We start from the raw sequence: 16,289 nt of genomic DNA, 5'->3' as shown, positions 1-16,289 counted from the left end.
ATGAAAAATCTGAAAGTGAAATTAAGGAAACACTCCCATTAACCATTGCAACAAAAATAAAATACCTAGGAATAAACCTACCTAAGGAGACAAAAGACCTGTATGCAAAAAACTATAAGGCACTGATGAAAGAAATTAAAGATGATACAAACATATGGAGAGATATAACACGTTCTTGGGTTGAAAGAATCAACACTGTGAAAATGACTACATTTTTGTAGTGAGGTGGATGGACATAGAGTCTGTCATACAGAGTGAAGTCAGAAAGAGAAAAACAAATACAGTATGCTAACACATATATATGGTTCTAAAAGAAAAATGGTTCTGCTGACCTGAGGGCAGGGCAGGAATAAAGATGCAGATGTAGAGAATGGACCTGAGGACACAGGGAGGGGGAAGGGTAAGCTGGGATGAAGTGAGAGCGTGGCATGGACATATATACACTACCAAATGTAAAATAGATAGCTAGTGGGAAGCAGCCGCATAGCACAGGGAGATCAGCTTGGTGCTTTATGACCACCTAGAAGGGTGGGATAAGGAGGGTGGGAGTGAGGCTCAAGAGGTAGGGGATATGGGGATATATGTATGCATACAGTTGCTTCACTTTGATATACAGCAGAAACACAACACTGTAAAGCAATTATACTCCAATAAAGATGTGAAAAAGAAAAAAAAGAAACATTTCAAAAGGACAAAATTGCTTCCCAGAGAGAGGATCTCCATATTTATGGAGTGGGGAATGAGAAAAGTTAGAAGCAGACATCTACAACACTGCATCACAGCAAGAAAGGAGAAAAGAGGGTGATGTTTGGTCACTGAACTGTCGCACGGTAGAATGTGAGATACAAGTTGTAAAGTGTTTTTCAAACATGCCGTCCTCTGGTTGATGATTTGAGAATCATCTGGACGTGACTGTGCACTCTGAAGAGGGCACCAAATCAAATCTCCTGCGGACTCTAATCACTCTCTTCAAATTGCTTTTATTTTGCTGGCTTAGGGACAGATCAATTGGAAGAATGTGAAGCAACATTACCATTTATCTTATATTACTGTATATATGTTTCCACAACTCATAGGAGTTCATACACATTTTTGTATATTACATATTGATGTAAAGTTCCAGTACACACGTGCCCAAGAAGTTTATGAGAAGGGCCTGACATAACATGTTACAGAATGAGCACAGATGCGAGGAGGTGAAATAAACCACGCTGCTTGATAGAGAAGGCGCCTAGCAAACCGTTCTGATTCATGATTGATGTCACATTAAAAACCTCAATGCAGCCACCTTTAACCATGCACTCCTAGGTTCATCATTTTCAAAAGGGTGGAGAACTTACAGTTAAATAGAAATGTAAACAGGAGATTCCCTGTGGATAAAGGCTAATAAAATAGACTTCCAATAAAAACATCTTTTTGGCACTCAAGTAGAGGCAGTGTTGAAAGGCTGAAGCAGCTTAAGGCACCCTCCAGGCATCTGCCCAAGTACTGAGCCAAGAACTGCAAAGTATTATGCTTGATGACTTGACGTGTTGACATACACAGCGTCAGCACTGTTACACTTTATATCAACACACATGACTTTTGAAGGCTTAGAATACTAGAATAGCACGGGGGAAGGTCTAGGAAGGTGCACCTCACAAGGCGAGGAGTCCACCAGTCTTACCACACACCTCGCACTTGTATTTCTGCCTCCTTGGGTTTCCTATTAAATGCCCTCAGTCACCTATTTATTTGACTGGAGATAAATACATGTTAAAATATTTGCAGGTGGTGCTTCTGCCCTGTTTGGCTTATGGAGTTGACAACTCAATCATTCACAGTGATAATAATGCTGTGAATATTTTGTGACAGGTGATGCTTATGTCTAATTGACTATAGTTATCATAGGGGCTCCGTGTCTTTCACCAGCCAAACCCAGAACCATGACACTCAACACTTCTAATTAAAAAATAGTTATACTAACTTTAGAAATACGCTAATATGAAAGTATGGGTTTTTTGTTTGAAAAATCAGATACAATTGAAATCCAGAGGGAGGATATATGTATATGTATAGCTGATTCACTTTGTTATACAGCAGAAACTAACACACCATTGTAAACCAAGTATACTCCAATAAAGATGTAAAAACAATAGCACCTGACACATTAAAAAAGGAAGTAAACTATCGTGCATAGCAATCATATTTACTTAAATAATTCATAAAATTCGTACCATCCCATTCCTTGCCCTTATAGTCTGCAGTGTAAAAGAAGCTTGAGCATATATCAGAGAGAATTTGTATAGATCGGCTGTAGAGTTCCTGCACATGTTGATTTGCTTAAAATAATTTCTAAGATGTTCGTTTCACGAAGTTTCAGCAATTGTTCTTAGATGAGTGAAAATTATACCTTACATTTCCTTTTCCAATCATTTACAGTAAACTGGCTGAAAAGTCTTTTGATCATGGATGTTGAGAGAATTTATTTTGTCTTCAATTTGAGAGGAACAATTTCAGTAGCTTGCATTTCTAAGTTTTTGTTAAATATTTATATGCTATCTAGTAGAGTACTTTGTATAAATTACATTTGTGAGCACTCGACTATAAATTTTATTCCAAAGAATAATTTTTAAAAATATCATATATCTCTCAAGTTTACAGTTCTATTAAATATATGCATGGCCACATAGATAACAAAACATTTTGCCTTTCTTTTTAAAGATTATTTTTAAAAAGCAGCAGGGCATTTGATTAATTCTTTCAGGTATATAGAAATCACTGTTCTCTCTAGTGCTTGAAGAGGAATAAAGGAAGAATGAGGAATCCTCACGGCAGCATTTCCATCCATATTGATGGGTTTTATTTTATTTGTCTCTAAACTTGTAACAACTGCCTTTTCTTCCTGTTTCCATCACATACTCGTATAATGCCTTAGCTGTTTCCTAACTCTCTTTCACAGATTTATTTGTATCATCTGGAGCAGACTGTGAAGCTCTGAAAGAAAACTGGCAAGTTTTATATAATCTGGATACATCCCATAATATCTAGAAAAACTGGGCAAAAAAAATAAAGTTAGGAAATACATTTGTAAAATGTGACAAAGGGTTAAATTCTTTACTATGAACATCAATTAAAAATTGTTCTTTGGCTAAAAATAAAAACCAAAAAACAAATTAAAGTGATCTGTGTTATACCAGGTGAAAATGTCAAGAGCCAGGGCACAATTCGCTGTGTTTCACTTTTCCTGCGTTGGCAATTACAGATTCACAGAGAGGGAGCTTCCCTCAGAGTGAGACCTGAGTAACTGTGGGGTAAAAATAGAACTCTTAGCCTATCTGGGATGAACAGGTAGCATGAGTGTGTGTGTGTGTGTGTGTGTGTGTGTGTGTGTGTATGTGTGTGTGTGTGTGTGTGTCTACACTGATCAACAAAGTTTGAAGATCTGAGGCTGTTTTACCTACACCATAACCTTACCCGTTTTATGTGTGGCCATGGCACCAGCTTCACCGAGTCTCAATTCTGATCTTGACATTCATCTACTTTCTTTACCATATTCAAAATTATAGTCTGGTCCTTACCAAACTTGATAGTCCATTCCGACCACAGTCTCACTGGTTACTACATGGGAAACCATATCTCTGGATAATGCCAATGTCCATTCTTTTGTTCACACTTTTCCAGCTTCATGGAATTGCTTCCTTAATCCTTCCATAATCTAAGTTTTAATGCTTTTTTCAAGACCCATGTAAGCCCTGCTTTTCTTGACAAATTCATTCTACAGTGATCTCCATATTCTGTCAATTTCCAAAGCCCTAGGAGTCTGTACCACACATTTGCACGCTCCTCTGACTCACTTTTTGGTTTGTTCTGATGTTTTTTATCTTTTCAACAACATTAACTCTTTTTTTTTAAACATCTTTATTGGAGTATAATTGCTTTACAATGGTGTGTCAGTTTCTGCTTTATAACAAAGTGAATCAGTTATACATATACATATATCCCCATATCTCCTCCCTCTTGTGTCTTCCTCCCTCCCACTCTCCCTATCCCACCTCTCTAGGTGGTCACAAAGCACCAAGCTGATCTCTCTGTGCTATGCGGCTGCTTCCCACTAGCTATCTATTTTACATTTGGTAGTGTATATATGTCCATGCCTCTCTCGCGCTTGGAGCTCTTTTAATACAGAATTTTGTACAAAGCTAGGCACAGATTAGGAGATCAGTGTATTCAAATCTATTCATTGATTGATTTTTTTTTCACTAATTTACTCAACAAGTGATGTGCCACACTGGGTGTTGAGTGCTGGAAATGCAAAAATGAGAAAGATAAACCTTTTCCCATGAAAAAGTTCAAAATGTATAGGGGAGAGAGAAATGTAGCCTTCTAACACTAAAGTACATTAATCTGGTACCATATAAATGTACTAAAAGGAGGAGTTGATGGGTGGAGGAACGGGTCGGTTTTAGTTGTGTGATCATGAAAGTATCCTACAAGAAAGTACATTTCATTTATTGGTTCATTCACTCTTTCCCTCATTCATTCATTCATTCAACAAACATTTAGTAATTGCAGGCAACATGCCAGGTACTGTTAAGATTGGGGATACCGGCATGACAGGTTGGAAGGTAGAGCCTCTATTTCCAGGGTGCTCACACGCCAAAGGGGAAAACAATGAGTAAACCAACAAATGATAGCACAGTCTAAAAAACAATGTTACCTAGCCAGGTCATTGTGATCGATGCTGTTTGTCCTTACATTGATTGGTTTGGACTAGTTAAGGATATCATTCACGTCACTGTTGTACCCTGAGCACCTCACCTTTAATACGTAAGTGAAAAAGACAAATAGCACTATCTAGGTTTCGCTTTCCTCAAGCTTGAACCACGTAAAACAATTAATTGTCATAGTTAAGATTAAAAAAAAATTTTAAATATCAAAAACATACATCTTACTTAACACGGCTAAATATTAGCACAAATTAGCCGCCATTTATCTAGTTTAAAATCCAATGCTTATTTCGAAAAAAAGAGTAAAAGATAACCCACACACCTAGTTAAAATAAATACCTCATTAAGCTTTCATTGCTATTGGTTCATAATTACTGTTTATTTTATCCCTACTTTGAATGGTTTTCATGGAACTAATTCAACCATAATATCCAATTTTTCTCGCTCTTATACAGAACCTCAACTTGCTTTGGATTTTAATGCAGGTTTTCTTAAAAATGCTTATAGAAAACTTCTTCCAGCCTGACTGTTGTCCTTGCTTGAGAACAAGCAGGGCTACATCTTCTCAATTCAATTTACATCAATAAACATGCACCAGATGACCACCAAGTACTTTAGAGATACAAAGGTGAGTAAATCACAGTCCATTTCTTCAACGACTGTATCATGTATAACAGACTTCTAGGAAGTTTCAAAAGAGAGGCCATTGACTGATCAAACAGAATTACCATTATGTGCCCAGATAGGCCTCCAAATTATCTGTGTGCCAAGAATGATGCTTCATTAAGTTACTCATTTTCTCTGGTTCCAGCAGCTCAGTCAGAGGAAAATTAAAAACCAAAAAAAACACAGTTCTTTGATTGCAGTATGTTGTCCCTGGCCCACATAAGATCCAAACCAATACTTTTCTACACTAAAAAAAGAAATCCTTTCATCACCACCAAGCAAACTTCCTTTAGCTTCCCTCTTCCATTGGGTGTTTATATACCATCAGTCAACTACAAATACCACCCACTTTATTACAAACGGCCTCCTTGTCAGTCTCCTTTACAGGAGCTGTGCCCTGTCCACAAAACACAGCATCTTACACACTTGAAAGACTAAAGAATGGTTTATATATAAATCATATATGTGTGTGTATATATAAAATACATATATAAATATTCCAAATATTATACATAAAAACCTCCATATACTAGAGAGATTAATTCATAAATCTCAGTCATCAGAAGAAATAAAAGCAATAAATTCTTTTCAACAAACTTAAAGACAATGCAAAACTACTATGCTACTGAACAAATCTTAACATTTTTTGCTATAGGTTTAGTTTCTTTCTTTAACTTCCACACTATTTAGTGCACTAATGAGATTTTTTTTTCAGTTTCTGAGGACTCTGCGAAATAAGTTTACCTTTAGTATTTTCATAAATTAAACCATAAAATGTATTAGAAAATGAATAGTAATACATTTTCTCTTGAAAATTGTTTTCTAAGTAATTCTGAAGATTCTGTTTCTAAACTTAGTTTAAGAGATTCGTAAACAGCATGTAGGGATGACTCTACTTCTCTCTCTAGGCTATGAATTCTGTTGAAGAAACATACCCAGATACTGTCCTCTTGTCGATACTGTTTCCAGTTCCTGCCACTGTCACTGAACATTAGGAGGTAGCTGGTCACCCAGTTGGAGCTCCCATATCCCCCTTGGGTGGCCACAGCGGTGATCTCCATTCTCTCTCCAAGGTCAATCTGCAACCACTGGTATTTGTTTGACACAAGTGGAGACCAGCCACCAGCTCCTTTTGTGGAAAGAGAAAAAGGAGAAATGAGCAAAGAATTCGTTAAAAATCTGTTAGTGAACTATCAATCCCAGTAAGACTGTTCCTCTATGGAACTTAAGAAAGTCAAGGGGCTTCCCTTGTGGCACAGCGGTTGAGAGTCCACCTGCCGATGCAGGGGACACGGGTTCGTGCCCTGGTCCGGGAAGACCCCACATGCCACGGAGCAGCTGGGCCCGTGAGCCATGGCCGCTGAGCCTGCGCGTCCGGAGCCTGTGCTCTGCAACTGGAGAGGCCACAACAGTGAGAGGCCCGTGTACCGCAAAAAAAAAAAAAAAAAAGTCAAATTTCCAAAATACGAAAATTTCCATAATGCTTGAAAAATATAGAGAAACAAGAATGTAATGTAAATGGATGGAGCTTATGTTAATTATGTTCATTTCTAGGCGTTTCAACCATCTGACACTGGGAGATCGGTTCCCAAAAAAAAAAAAAAAAAAAAAGTCAAATTTCCAAAATACGAAAATTTCCATAATGCTTGAAAAATATAGAGAAACAAGAATGTAATGTAAATGGATGGAGCTTATGTTAATTATGTTCATTTCTAGGCGTTTCAACCATCTGACACTGGGAGAGTTAACTGAATGACGTTAAACTCACTGAATGTTTAAACCACTTAATTTGACAGGCAGACATCCACGTCAACACTTGGAACTGGCATGTTTACTGCCCACATACATGACTGTGTAATGATTTGGCCTTACACCCCTTTGCCCAGAACTTGATTTACCTTCACACTATGGTGGAACTAGAAGGCTACCTTTGATGTCTGATCATGTTTAGACTCCTTAGAGAAAGAAGTACAGCATTAAGCCCGGGAATACAAAGATGGCCAAGGGACAGTTCCTGCCTTCACCGTGTTTACGGTCTTATGGAGGAAAAGACGTTGAAAAGCATATTTGAAACACAACATGAAAAGTGTTAATGGTGAGGCAGGTACAGGGAATAATAACACAGTAAATAATGGAGAGCTCTATGCAGTGATAACTGGCTTGCAACAGCGTGTGAGAGACCATTAAATTTTCAGCAATTTTGCAAGATGATTGTTAAAGATAGCCATCTTTGCAATTGGCCACGGTGGGAGTATTTAAACCACGAAAATTGGCCAACTCTGCAAATCAGTACCCACTCCCACCCCAGCCAGTTTACCAACACATCACTAGTTGTATCCTATCTGGGAAGGGGGGTGGTGGGTGAGAGGACAGTGGATAGGAGAGCCATGGTAAATTGTGTTTGAGCACTCAGAAGTGAAAACAGAAGTCTGTTGTATATTCAAGGAAATATGGATAGAACAGAATTTATTGTGCTTTGTTTTATCCAAATGCACACCAGAAAATTACAGACATGATTACCTACTGTATGTCTTGTTAAGACGTTTCATTCTTCCAGTTTACTATAATAGTGCTTTATTTGAGGAATTTATTTAAGTAATACTGACATTGCTGACTGTGTAAGTATTATGTAGTCACTGTAAAAAACATGAAATAGGGTTTATCCCATTCTTGAATCCATAATTGTCTACTATTCAATATATATTAAAATGCAGTATCTGTTACATAACGTACCATGTAAGAATATTAGTACATGTTTTCTTTTCCCCATTCTTTTGCCATCCACCTTGAGGCTCTGATAATAACTTCTGACAGTTCAGATAGAGATTACCATAAATTTATATACAGTTTTTATTCAAGCATTATTCTTGACATCCATGCCCCGTTTTATAAACGTTGAGTCAGGCACTAATACAAAGAGATGCCCAATTTTGCTATTACGGTAAGACACGTATCTTTGTGAGACCTAAAGGGACACATCTGTATTAACAACTGCTTTAATAAGATTTAAAAACCCTTCTGATGGCAGATACAACACAGTGACACTCTGAGAGATAAAAAGCAGAACTCTGTGTCACTTACAGCTTCAAAGAAGAGAAGACTGCAAGGAAGGGCCATAGAGGGAAATGCCACCACAGAAAGCGTGGCAAGTTGAAGCCGTAGAGGGCAGCTCACGTATGGCAAGCGGGGTGGGGTAAGCTAAGTTTTGTGAGCTCCAGGGAAGAGGGGCTGTGTCCGGGTGTCTGGCCCTGGCTCCAGGATGATCAGGGTTGATGTATAGTGGCCACAGAGGGTGTGAGCGCAATAAAAGAAGGGGTTGGGCTTGGACATAATCAGCTGCCCAAGAAGGGGACTGACCAGCTTCTAGTCAGGGCCTCAAACTGAGTTAAGACGGCATTTTTTTAAAGTATTACATTCTCACAGTCTCCTCCCTTGACAGCATCACACTAACTCCTGATTGTATTCGGGTATGAGTCCCGAGATTACTTACTACATTGTCCTTAGAACTACATAATTTTTTTTCAAATTTCCTTCTTTCTTGGAGGGAATCATTGTTCAAAAGTGTCTTCCACTTTGTACATCAAAAGTACAATGCTCTCCTTATTGATCCAAAATGTTGATACATTGTACAGTTTTTTTTTTTTTTTTTTTGGTGGTACGCGGGCCTTTCACTGCTGTGGCCTCTCCGGTTGCGGAGCACAGGCTCCGGACGCGCAGGCTCACAGGCCCAGCCGCTCTGCGGCATGTGGGATCTTCCCGGACCGGGGCATGAACCCATGTCCTCTGCATCGGCAGGCGGACTCTCAACCACTGCGCCACCAGGGAAGCCCCATTGTACAGTTTTTATTGGTGTGTTTTTACTTTTCATTTTCTCTGTAGTTGCCCCTGAAGAACCCGTGGTTTTGGCTAGTGACCTGGATGAGTGGAGTTCTCTTGGTCACCAATACCATCTACCAGGTTAGAGTGAAAAATTCTTGTATTTTAAGTAAGAGGGCTTGTTGGGTAGACATGGGCCCTGGCTGCATTTTGGGTGTCTTGGGGTCATTGACCTAGCATGGCTTTGCTGTCCACAAAGGGCACTGCTCATGCAGCCTGTCTGCAGAGCAACAAGAGGCACAGTGCTCTTAACTAGGACACAGCAGTGTCCCCCATATTGTTATGACATATAAATGGGAATCAGCGGTTCCCAATGGATGTAGAAAAGACAGTAGCAATAGGGGTTGGGGAATCTCAGGATTTGGCTACCTGACAGTAGGGTCAACCTTCCTCTCTAGAGTTAACAATAGACCATGTCTTTGAAGTATGGGTACATGATGGGAGTGGTGAGTGGGTAAAAACTTCCCTCTACTGTCCTATCTAATTTTACAATTCTGCCTCAGGGCCTAACAAAAGTTTGGAAGTTGAAAGTCTTCCAGGGTCTGATGTTCACCAAGCGGCCTTGGTCCATCTGCAGCATAGCTGCATATGTGTTACAACTGCCTATCTCTCTGCATTTTTATCATTTTTTGCATAGAAAAGTTGGAAAAGAATGAATGAAGTGCCCCCAGCCAGCCATCGTCTTTACCTGGAACTTCTATGTTTGGAATTTTATCTACATCACCTTATACCTTTGAGAAAATACTGAGTTATTTTGTCTCTTGCTCTTTCTAGTTAATTTTAATGGTCTAAAGTCAGTAATGAAGATACATTTTTAATACAGAATTGCAAAATGTTTTTGTGGCACTTTGACATTCCTTTATAGATCAGTATTTAAAACGTGAACACACGTGGGAAGCACAGTGGAAAAAAAAAAAAGAATCAGCGCAAGTCCAGTGAGTTAAGATTGGATCACCAGTTCTCATCAGGAGCAAGTTCTCACTGACCGCTCCCTCTTCCGGCATCACTCACCATTACAGCTGCACTAACCAACTTGAAACATCCGCAATTAATTGGCCTTGAACATTTCAATTTCTCACCTGTGGTGAAAAGGTACTACTGATATGCTAAATCAAGCGATACCATTAACGAGGTACACCAATAAAGTAATGGAAATTCAGATGCTCCTAGGCTTTACCAAGTGATTTCAGCAAGATAAGTCAGCCATAGGGAATCCAGAGATTCCTACAGGGTTTTAAACTGTGTGGCTATAGAGACACACGTGGTATAAGTGTGTGATGGAGTGCTATGATTGTTCTAATTTTAAAACAAATGTTGAATAGTAATATGGAAAATGCAAATATACAGATATAGATAAATAGACACGGATACAGAACTCAGCACACTTTGGTAGTGCCAGCCTATGATGACATGTAGGGACAATAGTGACATGAAATGAAAACGTGGCTGCAGCTGAGGTTAAGCTACCCCAGGCGTAGGGTCACCGCCAAACCACCTAGCCTTCTGGAGACATCATATCGTCATAGTGTTTACTTTTTGAATGGAGAAAATGATGGCTAACTCCAGCAAGTTGTTAACCCTGAAGTACTATAAAATGAAATATAGTGAACTTTTAAAATTTACTAACTAAAACTTTCAGCTGGTGGTCAAGTATTATTTGTCCTTAATGATGCTTTTAATATGCCGACAGAGTCAACATCACGGTAGGACAACGTGAGACGAATGACCATCTTCCCATAACCCCATCTATTCCATGGTTACTGACACTTAATCCACAAGACAGTCTTATCCCTCCATTTCTTTTTTTCCCCATATCGCAGCCCTCCTTCCCCTATTCCACCCTTCTTTTTCTCCTGCCTTGGCCTCATTACTGAGACTTGGCATAATAAAATGTCATAAATTTATTCAAACAGAAACATTTCTTGCATCTTCATATCACAGCCTGAAAACTCACACTTAAAAGCCCTCTACCTATTGATGAGACTTTTACACTAAGCATTGTAGTACTGCTATGAGATTTAAATTTAAAAAGCATAATAAGTGCCTACTGATTCTCTCACAGACAGCAAGCACGTGAGTATATGGTGGTTGTTACGTTTTGAATTATAAAACAATTATTATTGCTATGGACTCCAAAGAGTTACCATCACAGTAAAGTTGAGCTCTGGAAAAATTTAGTTACTGAATGACCACAAAACACAGCATCTCTTGTATCTGTTGCCTACTACTTTTAAACATCAGGTTCCTCAGGAACTGGCTTCTGTAACACATGTTGCTATGAACTGTCAGGAAAAAAAAGCAAACTAAAATTTATCTGGTGCCTACTGTATGCTAAGTACTCTACCAGAAATCTTATGTACCATATTAAACTTAATTATTAAAATTATCTAGTGAGATGAAATATATTTTAACATCTCTTCGTTTCAAATGAAACTTTTAAAAAAGAGATTCACAGAAGCTAAGTAAAATTTCCCAAAATTTTAGTATAGATGAGAAATTATTTTTTAATGATTTTAATGTTAGGATCTCGTTTAAGAAATCTCCTCCTTTTTCATTCTTTAACCTTGAAATAATTATACAACTACCATTGCCCCAGAGTGGTATATTTTATCCCAAGAATAAATTCAAATAATAGATTGTGTTATTTAAGTATAACTAGGTAACTGGCTGAATTACGTTTAAAACCCTTATATCCTTTCTAGTAGGTAGCACCAATATTTAGTTCTGGACATGGAGGCACATCTTACAATTTCATGGAAGTGAAAGAAAAATTGAAGAAAAAAATACTCTTGGTTGGAGCTTTAAAATATGGAAAAGAATCACTTCTCTCCCCTACTAATATTAAAAGTGGGGCTTCCCTGGTGGTGCAGTGGTTGAGAGTCCGCCTGCCGATGCAGGGGACACGGGTTCGTGCCCCGGTCCGGGAAGATCCCACATGCCGCGGAGTGGCTAGGCCCGTGAGCCATGGCCGTTGAGCCTGCGCTCCGCAACGGGAGAGGCCACAACAGTGAGAGGCCCATGTACCGCCAAAAAAAAAAAAAAAAAATGACATGACTGCCACTGCAGATGGTCATCAGTGAAGGTGATGTGTCACAGACTTTGTCAACTTTGCAAAGGTTGGAGCACACGAAAGGGCAAGCCATATTTCTCAAGATGTAAAGCATAGAAGGACACAGGTGTTCAAGGACACAAACACAAGTGAACACAGTTCAATGACAGTCCTAGCCATCATTATGGCATCTACATACCTAGAAAATAACTGGCTTAATTAAAATTGTCCTAGGGAAGTTTCCCTCTAAGACAATTACATTTTTTCACATGTGATTTCATCTCGATTTCCCCACAATTATAAGTTTGCCTGGATCATTTTGATCTTGACATTGAATTACAATAATGTAAAAGGAAGAGAAAAAACATTGTGCCAGTATTTGTCTGTCTCCCTTAAATGGTTCGCAGTGTCCCGGGACCACCATTTAGAACATTATCAAGCTTTGTATTTTTACCAGTGTAGTTCTTTTTGCTGGAAGGAAACATGACTCTATCAATGCTCCGTGCCTGGCTAGTCTTGCCTCATGTACACTCCCGAATCTTGGCGTTGCTGCCCCTGGTCACAGTTATTATTACAGGTACAGGCAGGTCAGCTGAGCCAAGCCAGCAGGGCAATTCCAGGATTTCGTTGAGACTATTAGAGAAAGACCCTCTTTGCTGTGAACGCTGAAAGTATGGGAACTAGGCATCGACCTGCAGGAGCAATTGTTGTGGAAAACCTGAGTGAAGCAACAAAGACCCAAGCAGAACTGAGAGACGAGGTGAGACCCGGTTCTGATAGCACAGTCAGCATCCCTGAGTCCAACTGGGCCCGCAGGGCATCCCTGCGCTTTCCAGGTAAGTGAGCCACTGGCCAGTCCCTGCCCCTTGTGCTGAAGCCACTCAGGCCGCTGCATCAGCAGTTCTCCATTCTCGCCTTCATTAGTTTTTTCTCCTTAATGGATCATACCCATTAATGTACATGCATGCTGTTACTTTTCCCCCTTTAAAAGAAAAAAAAAAGTTCTCTTGACTCCACTCTATTTTCCCTGCTTTTTATATTAAGGTAATACGTTAATTCAAATAAGATGTCCATACATACTCTTTCTGGTGTTTGTCGTTTCCTTCTATCTCAGGCCAATTCCAACTAGACTGTCAGTCCACGCCACTCAATGAAAACTGCTCTTGTCAAGGTTACCGAAGAACTGCATGTTGCTAAATTGAATGGTCAGATTTCAGTCTTCCTACCACTCCACCTGTCAGTGACATCTGATACTTTCAACTATTCCCAGTGCCTTGATATTCCTTGTCCACTTAAACTTCCATAAAGCTCATTCTCTTAATTTTCTTCTTAGCTTATTAGTTGCCCCTTCTCAATCTCCATTGTCGGTTCTTCCCTTTAGCTCTTCCCTCTGAAGGCTGAGACGCTCCAGGGCTCAGTCCTTTGCCCTGCTTCTTCTCCGTCCCCATCTCCTTGCAGACCTCTCTTGACCTCGTGGACTTAAATATTATGTGCCAGTAATTCCCTAGTTTCTATCTCCACCCCCAACCTCTTCCCTGATATTAGACTCCTCTACTTGATATCTTTAACATTTCCCAAACCAAACTCCTCTTCTTCCCCCAAATCCTACTCTATTCACATGCTTCCCCAACCCAGTTTATGACAGACAATTCCATTCTTAAAGTTTCTCAGGACACACACACAAAAAAAAATTGAGTGTGCTTGACTCCTTTCTTTCTCTCTCACTATACTACCAAACCAACAGCAATACGGCTGGCACTACTCAACTCTGCAGAATCAGAGGATTTCTCCAACTCCACTGGTGCTCCTTTCTATTCCAGCCTGGATTCTTGCCATAGCAACCTAACAAGTCTCCCTGCTTCCCCCTTTGCTCACTGAGACTCTCTCCGTTCTCTATACAACAGGTTTAAAATATTATTCCTGGGCTCAAAACACAACGATAACTTTCACTTTCACACACAGTGAAAGACAAAGTCATTACTATACGGCCTCCAGATTCCTTATATGATCTGCCCCCCTTGCACGGCTCCCGCCCCAGGTCTGGCTTCCCAGATCAGTACCCTCCATCAACGACGGCCTCCTCAAGGTTTTCTGAGCAAACACCATTCTTCCATCTCCCATCCCATGCTTTGATAAGCTATCCTTTCTGCCTGGAGTGCTCTTCTCTGAGATGGGCTGGGCTAAAATCTTTGCTACAGTCAAGTCTTTGCTCAAATGTGATCGCTCTCATACAAGCGTTCCTCTCCTGACCTTCCCTATTAAAATCCCTTCCACCCAGCAATCCTCCTCCCATTCACCTTAATCCACACCACTTTACATTTTTTGTCAGATATTGACACATTTATACATATATTTCTCGTTCAGTATCTTTCTTTATCCTTTATCTTGCCCTATCAGAATATAAGCTCAATGAGGCCTAGAGTTTTGGCCTGTTTCGTTCAAAGATAGATCCTATGTGTCTAGCACACTGCCTGACACATAGTAGGTGCTTAATAAATATTTACTGCATAAAGGAATGAAATAAATCTGTTTCCATATGGTTATAATAAGACTGTATTAATTCATATACCAAATATGAATATATTATACCTAGTGGCAAAAGCTGGAACTAAATAAAACTAAATAAAAGCACAAGATACTTCTCTTTGCAAAATGGTACTTTCAGTGAGGTTCTCGAAGAGAAAGCTTAGGCACTTGGCTGAGACACACACACACACACACACACACACACACACACACACACAGAGACATGCACGTACATACACACAATGTCTACCAACCGCCTCAAAGTTCCCTAGTTTAATCACTTGTAAACTACATTTCCTAGATGTATTTATCGCTCTATTTTTGGATTTTTTGATACAATGAAAGAGATGCTTTTTACTTCATTTCCACAGCAAGGTTCTAAATTAATAATACCTTACTAAATTCTCGTAGGTTTTTGCTGTTGATCAATTTTTCCTCCCAGCAGATGGGTAGACTGACTTTCAGCCCTGCTTCTTGTACTGCCAGATCAAACGTTTCTGAAGTGTTCAATAATTCAGTGGATTAATCAGTAAATATTTACATCCTTTCTCTGCTCAGGCATTTTGATTTGCATATTTGATGTGCAAATTTTGGGAAAGCCAAATTTCCTCTAGAAGACTAGAATAAAATTACAAAACCACCGAAATCTGTGCTTTAATTTTTTTCACCACAGCCAGTTTTATTTCATTCAAATTAGTAGCTTTGGAAAAATGACTTTGAGCACGTGATGTCTGGAAATTCAGACGGTAATCAGGGCTTGCCCATGTTTTGCACTAAGACCATTATAATACTTTTCTAAAAGTTTCGATTTAGATCTACTACAGTGAGGCAGGTCATTTCAGTAAATGACCTCATGCATCAGACAGAGCACACTGACAATATCCCAGAGACTGAAAAACCATTTTTTGCTTCCCTACCTTTTTTTTTTTTTATCTTCCCCAGCCGGAGAGAGATGATAAGCTGCCATGAGTCAAATGTCCTCATATCACTTCTGGGTTAAGAAACTGAAGTCACTCTTGTACCCAACAGACATTATTTCCACATGATGATTGGAAAAGCCAGCAATACTAGGGCATAGTATATGAAAAAAAGGTAAAAAGTACCAAACCAATTCCAGGCCTTTGATTGATTAAATCATTTAATATTTTCCCAATTTGTGAAAATGCTAAAACATTAATACAGCATCACGATCCCAATGAATGAGATATGTTTAAATCTAGGCTTAGATATTTGTTGAATTTAGTCTTGAATACACATACTTTAATTCCACAATTTATTCCTTTTTAAGTATTATTTCATTGTGGAAAATTTTATTTCACAGGCAATGGGAAAAATTATTAGTGATGCTGGTGACTGAGACATCCTTAACATTCCCCTCAGCTTGACTAAACTTCAGACAGGTTTTTTTCCCTGACCATAGGCCCCTGACCTCCCTTTTCTCAGAGCATTTAATTGAGGGAAGT

General features: G+C 39.2%; 1 protein-coding gene across 7 annotated transcripts in view; it reads right to left on the bottom strand.

Annotated features, from left to right (window-relative positions):
- Positions 1-16,289, bottom strand: part of CNTNAP4 (contactin associated protein family member 4) — a 259,706-nt gene that overhangs the window by 176,144 nt on the left and 67,273 nt on the right. For 6 of the 7 annotated variants that reach the window (XM_024735646.1, XM_024735648.1, XM_024735652.1 and 3 more), the window contains exon 3: positions 6,311-6,504. In XM_024735646.1, the coding sequence (XP_024591414.1) occupies positions 6,311-6,504 (194 nt within the window). The remainder of the gene's footprint in view (positions 1-6,310; positions 6,505-16,289) is intronic. The other variant, XM_024735647.1, reaches the window with a different exon arrangement.

This window comes from Neophocaena asiaeorientalis, unplaced genomic scaffold (assembly GCF_003031525.2).
Source record: "Neophocaena asiaeorientalis asiaeorientalis breed wild unplaced genomic scaffold, Neophocaena_asiaeorientalis_V1.1 scaffold40, whole genome shotgun sequence".
NCBI classification, from domain to species: Eukaryota; Metazoa; Chordata; class Mammalia; order Artiodactyla; family Phocoenidae; genus Neophocaena; species Neophocaena asiaeorientalis.
Note: the sequence above shows the minus strand (reverse complement) of the source record. Positions and strands in the feature narration are given on the sequence as shown.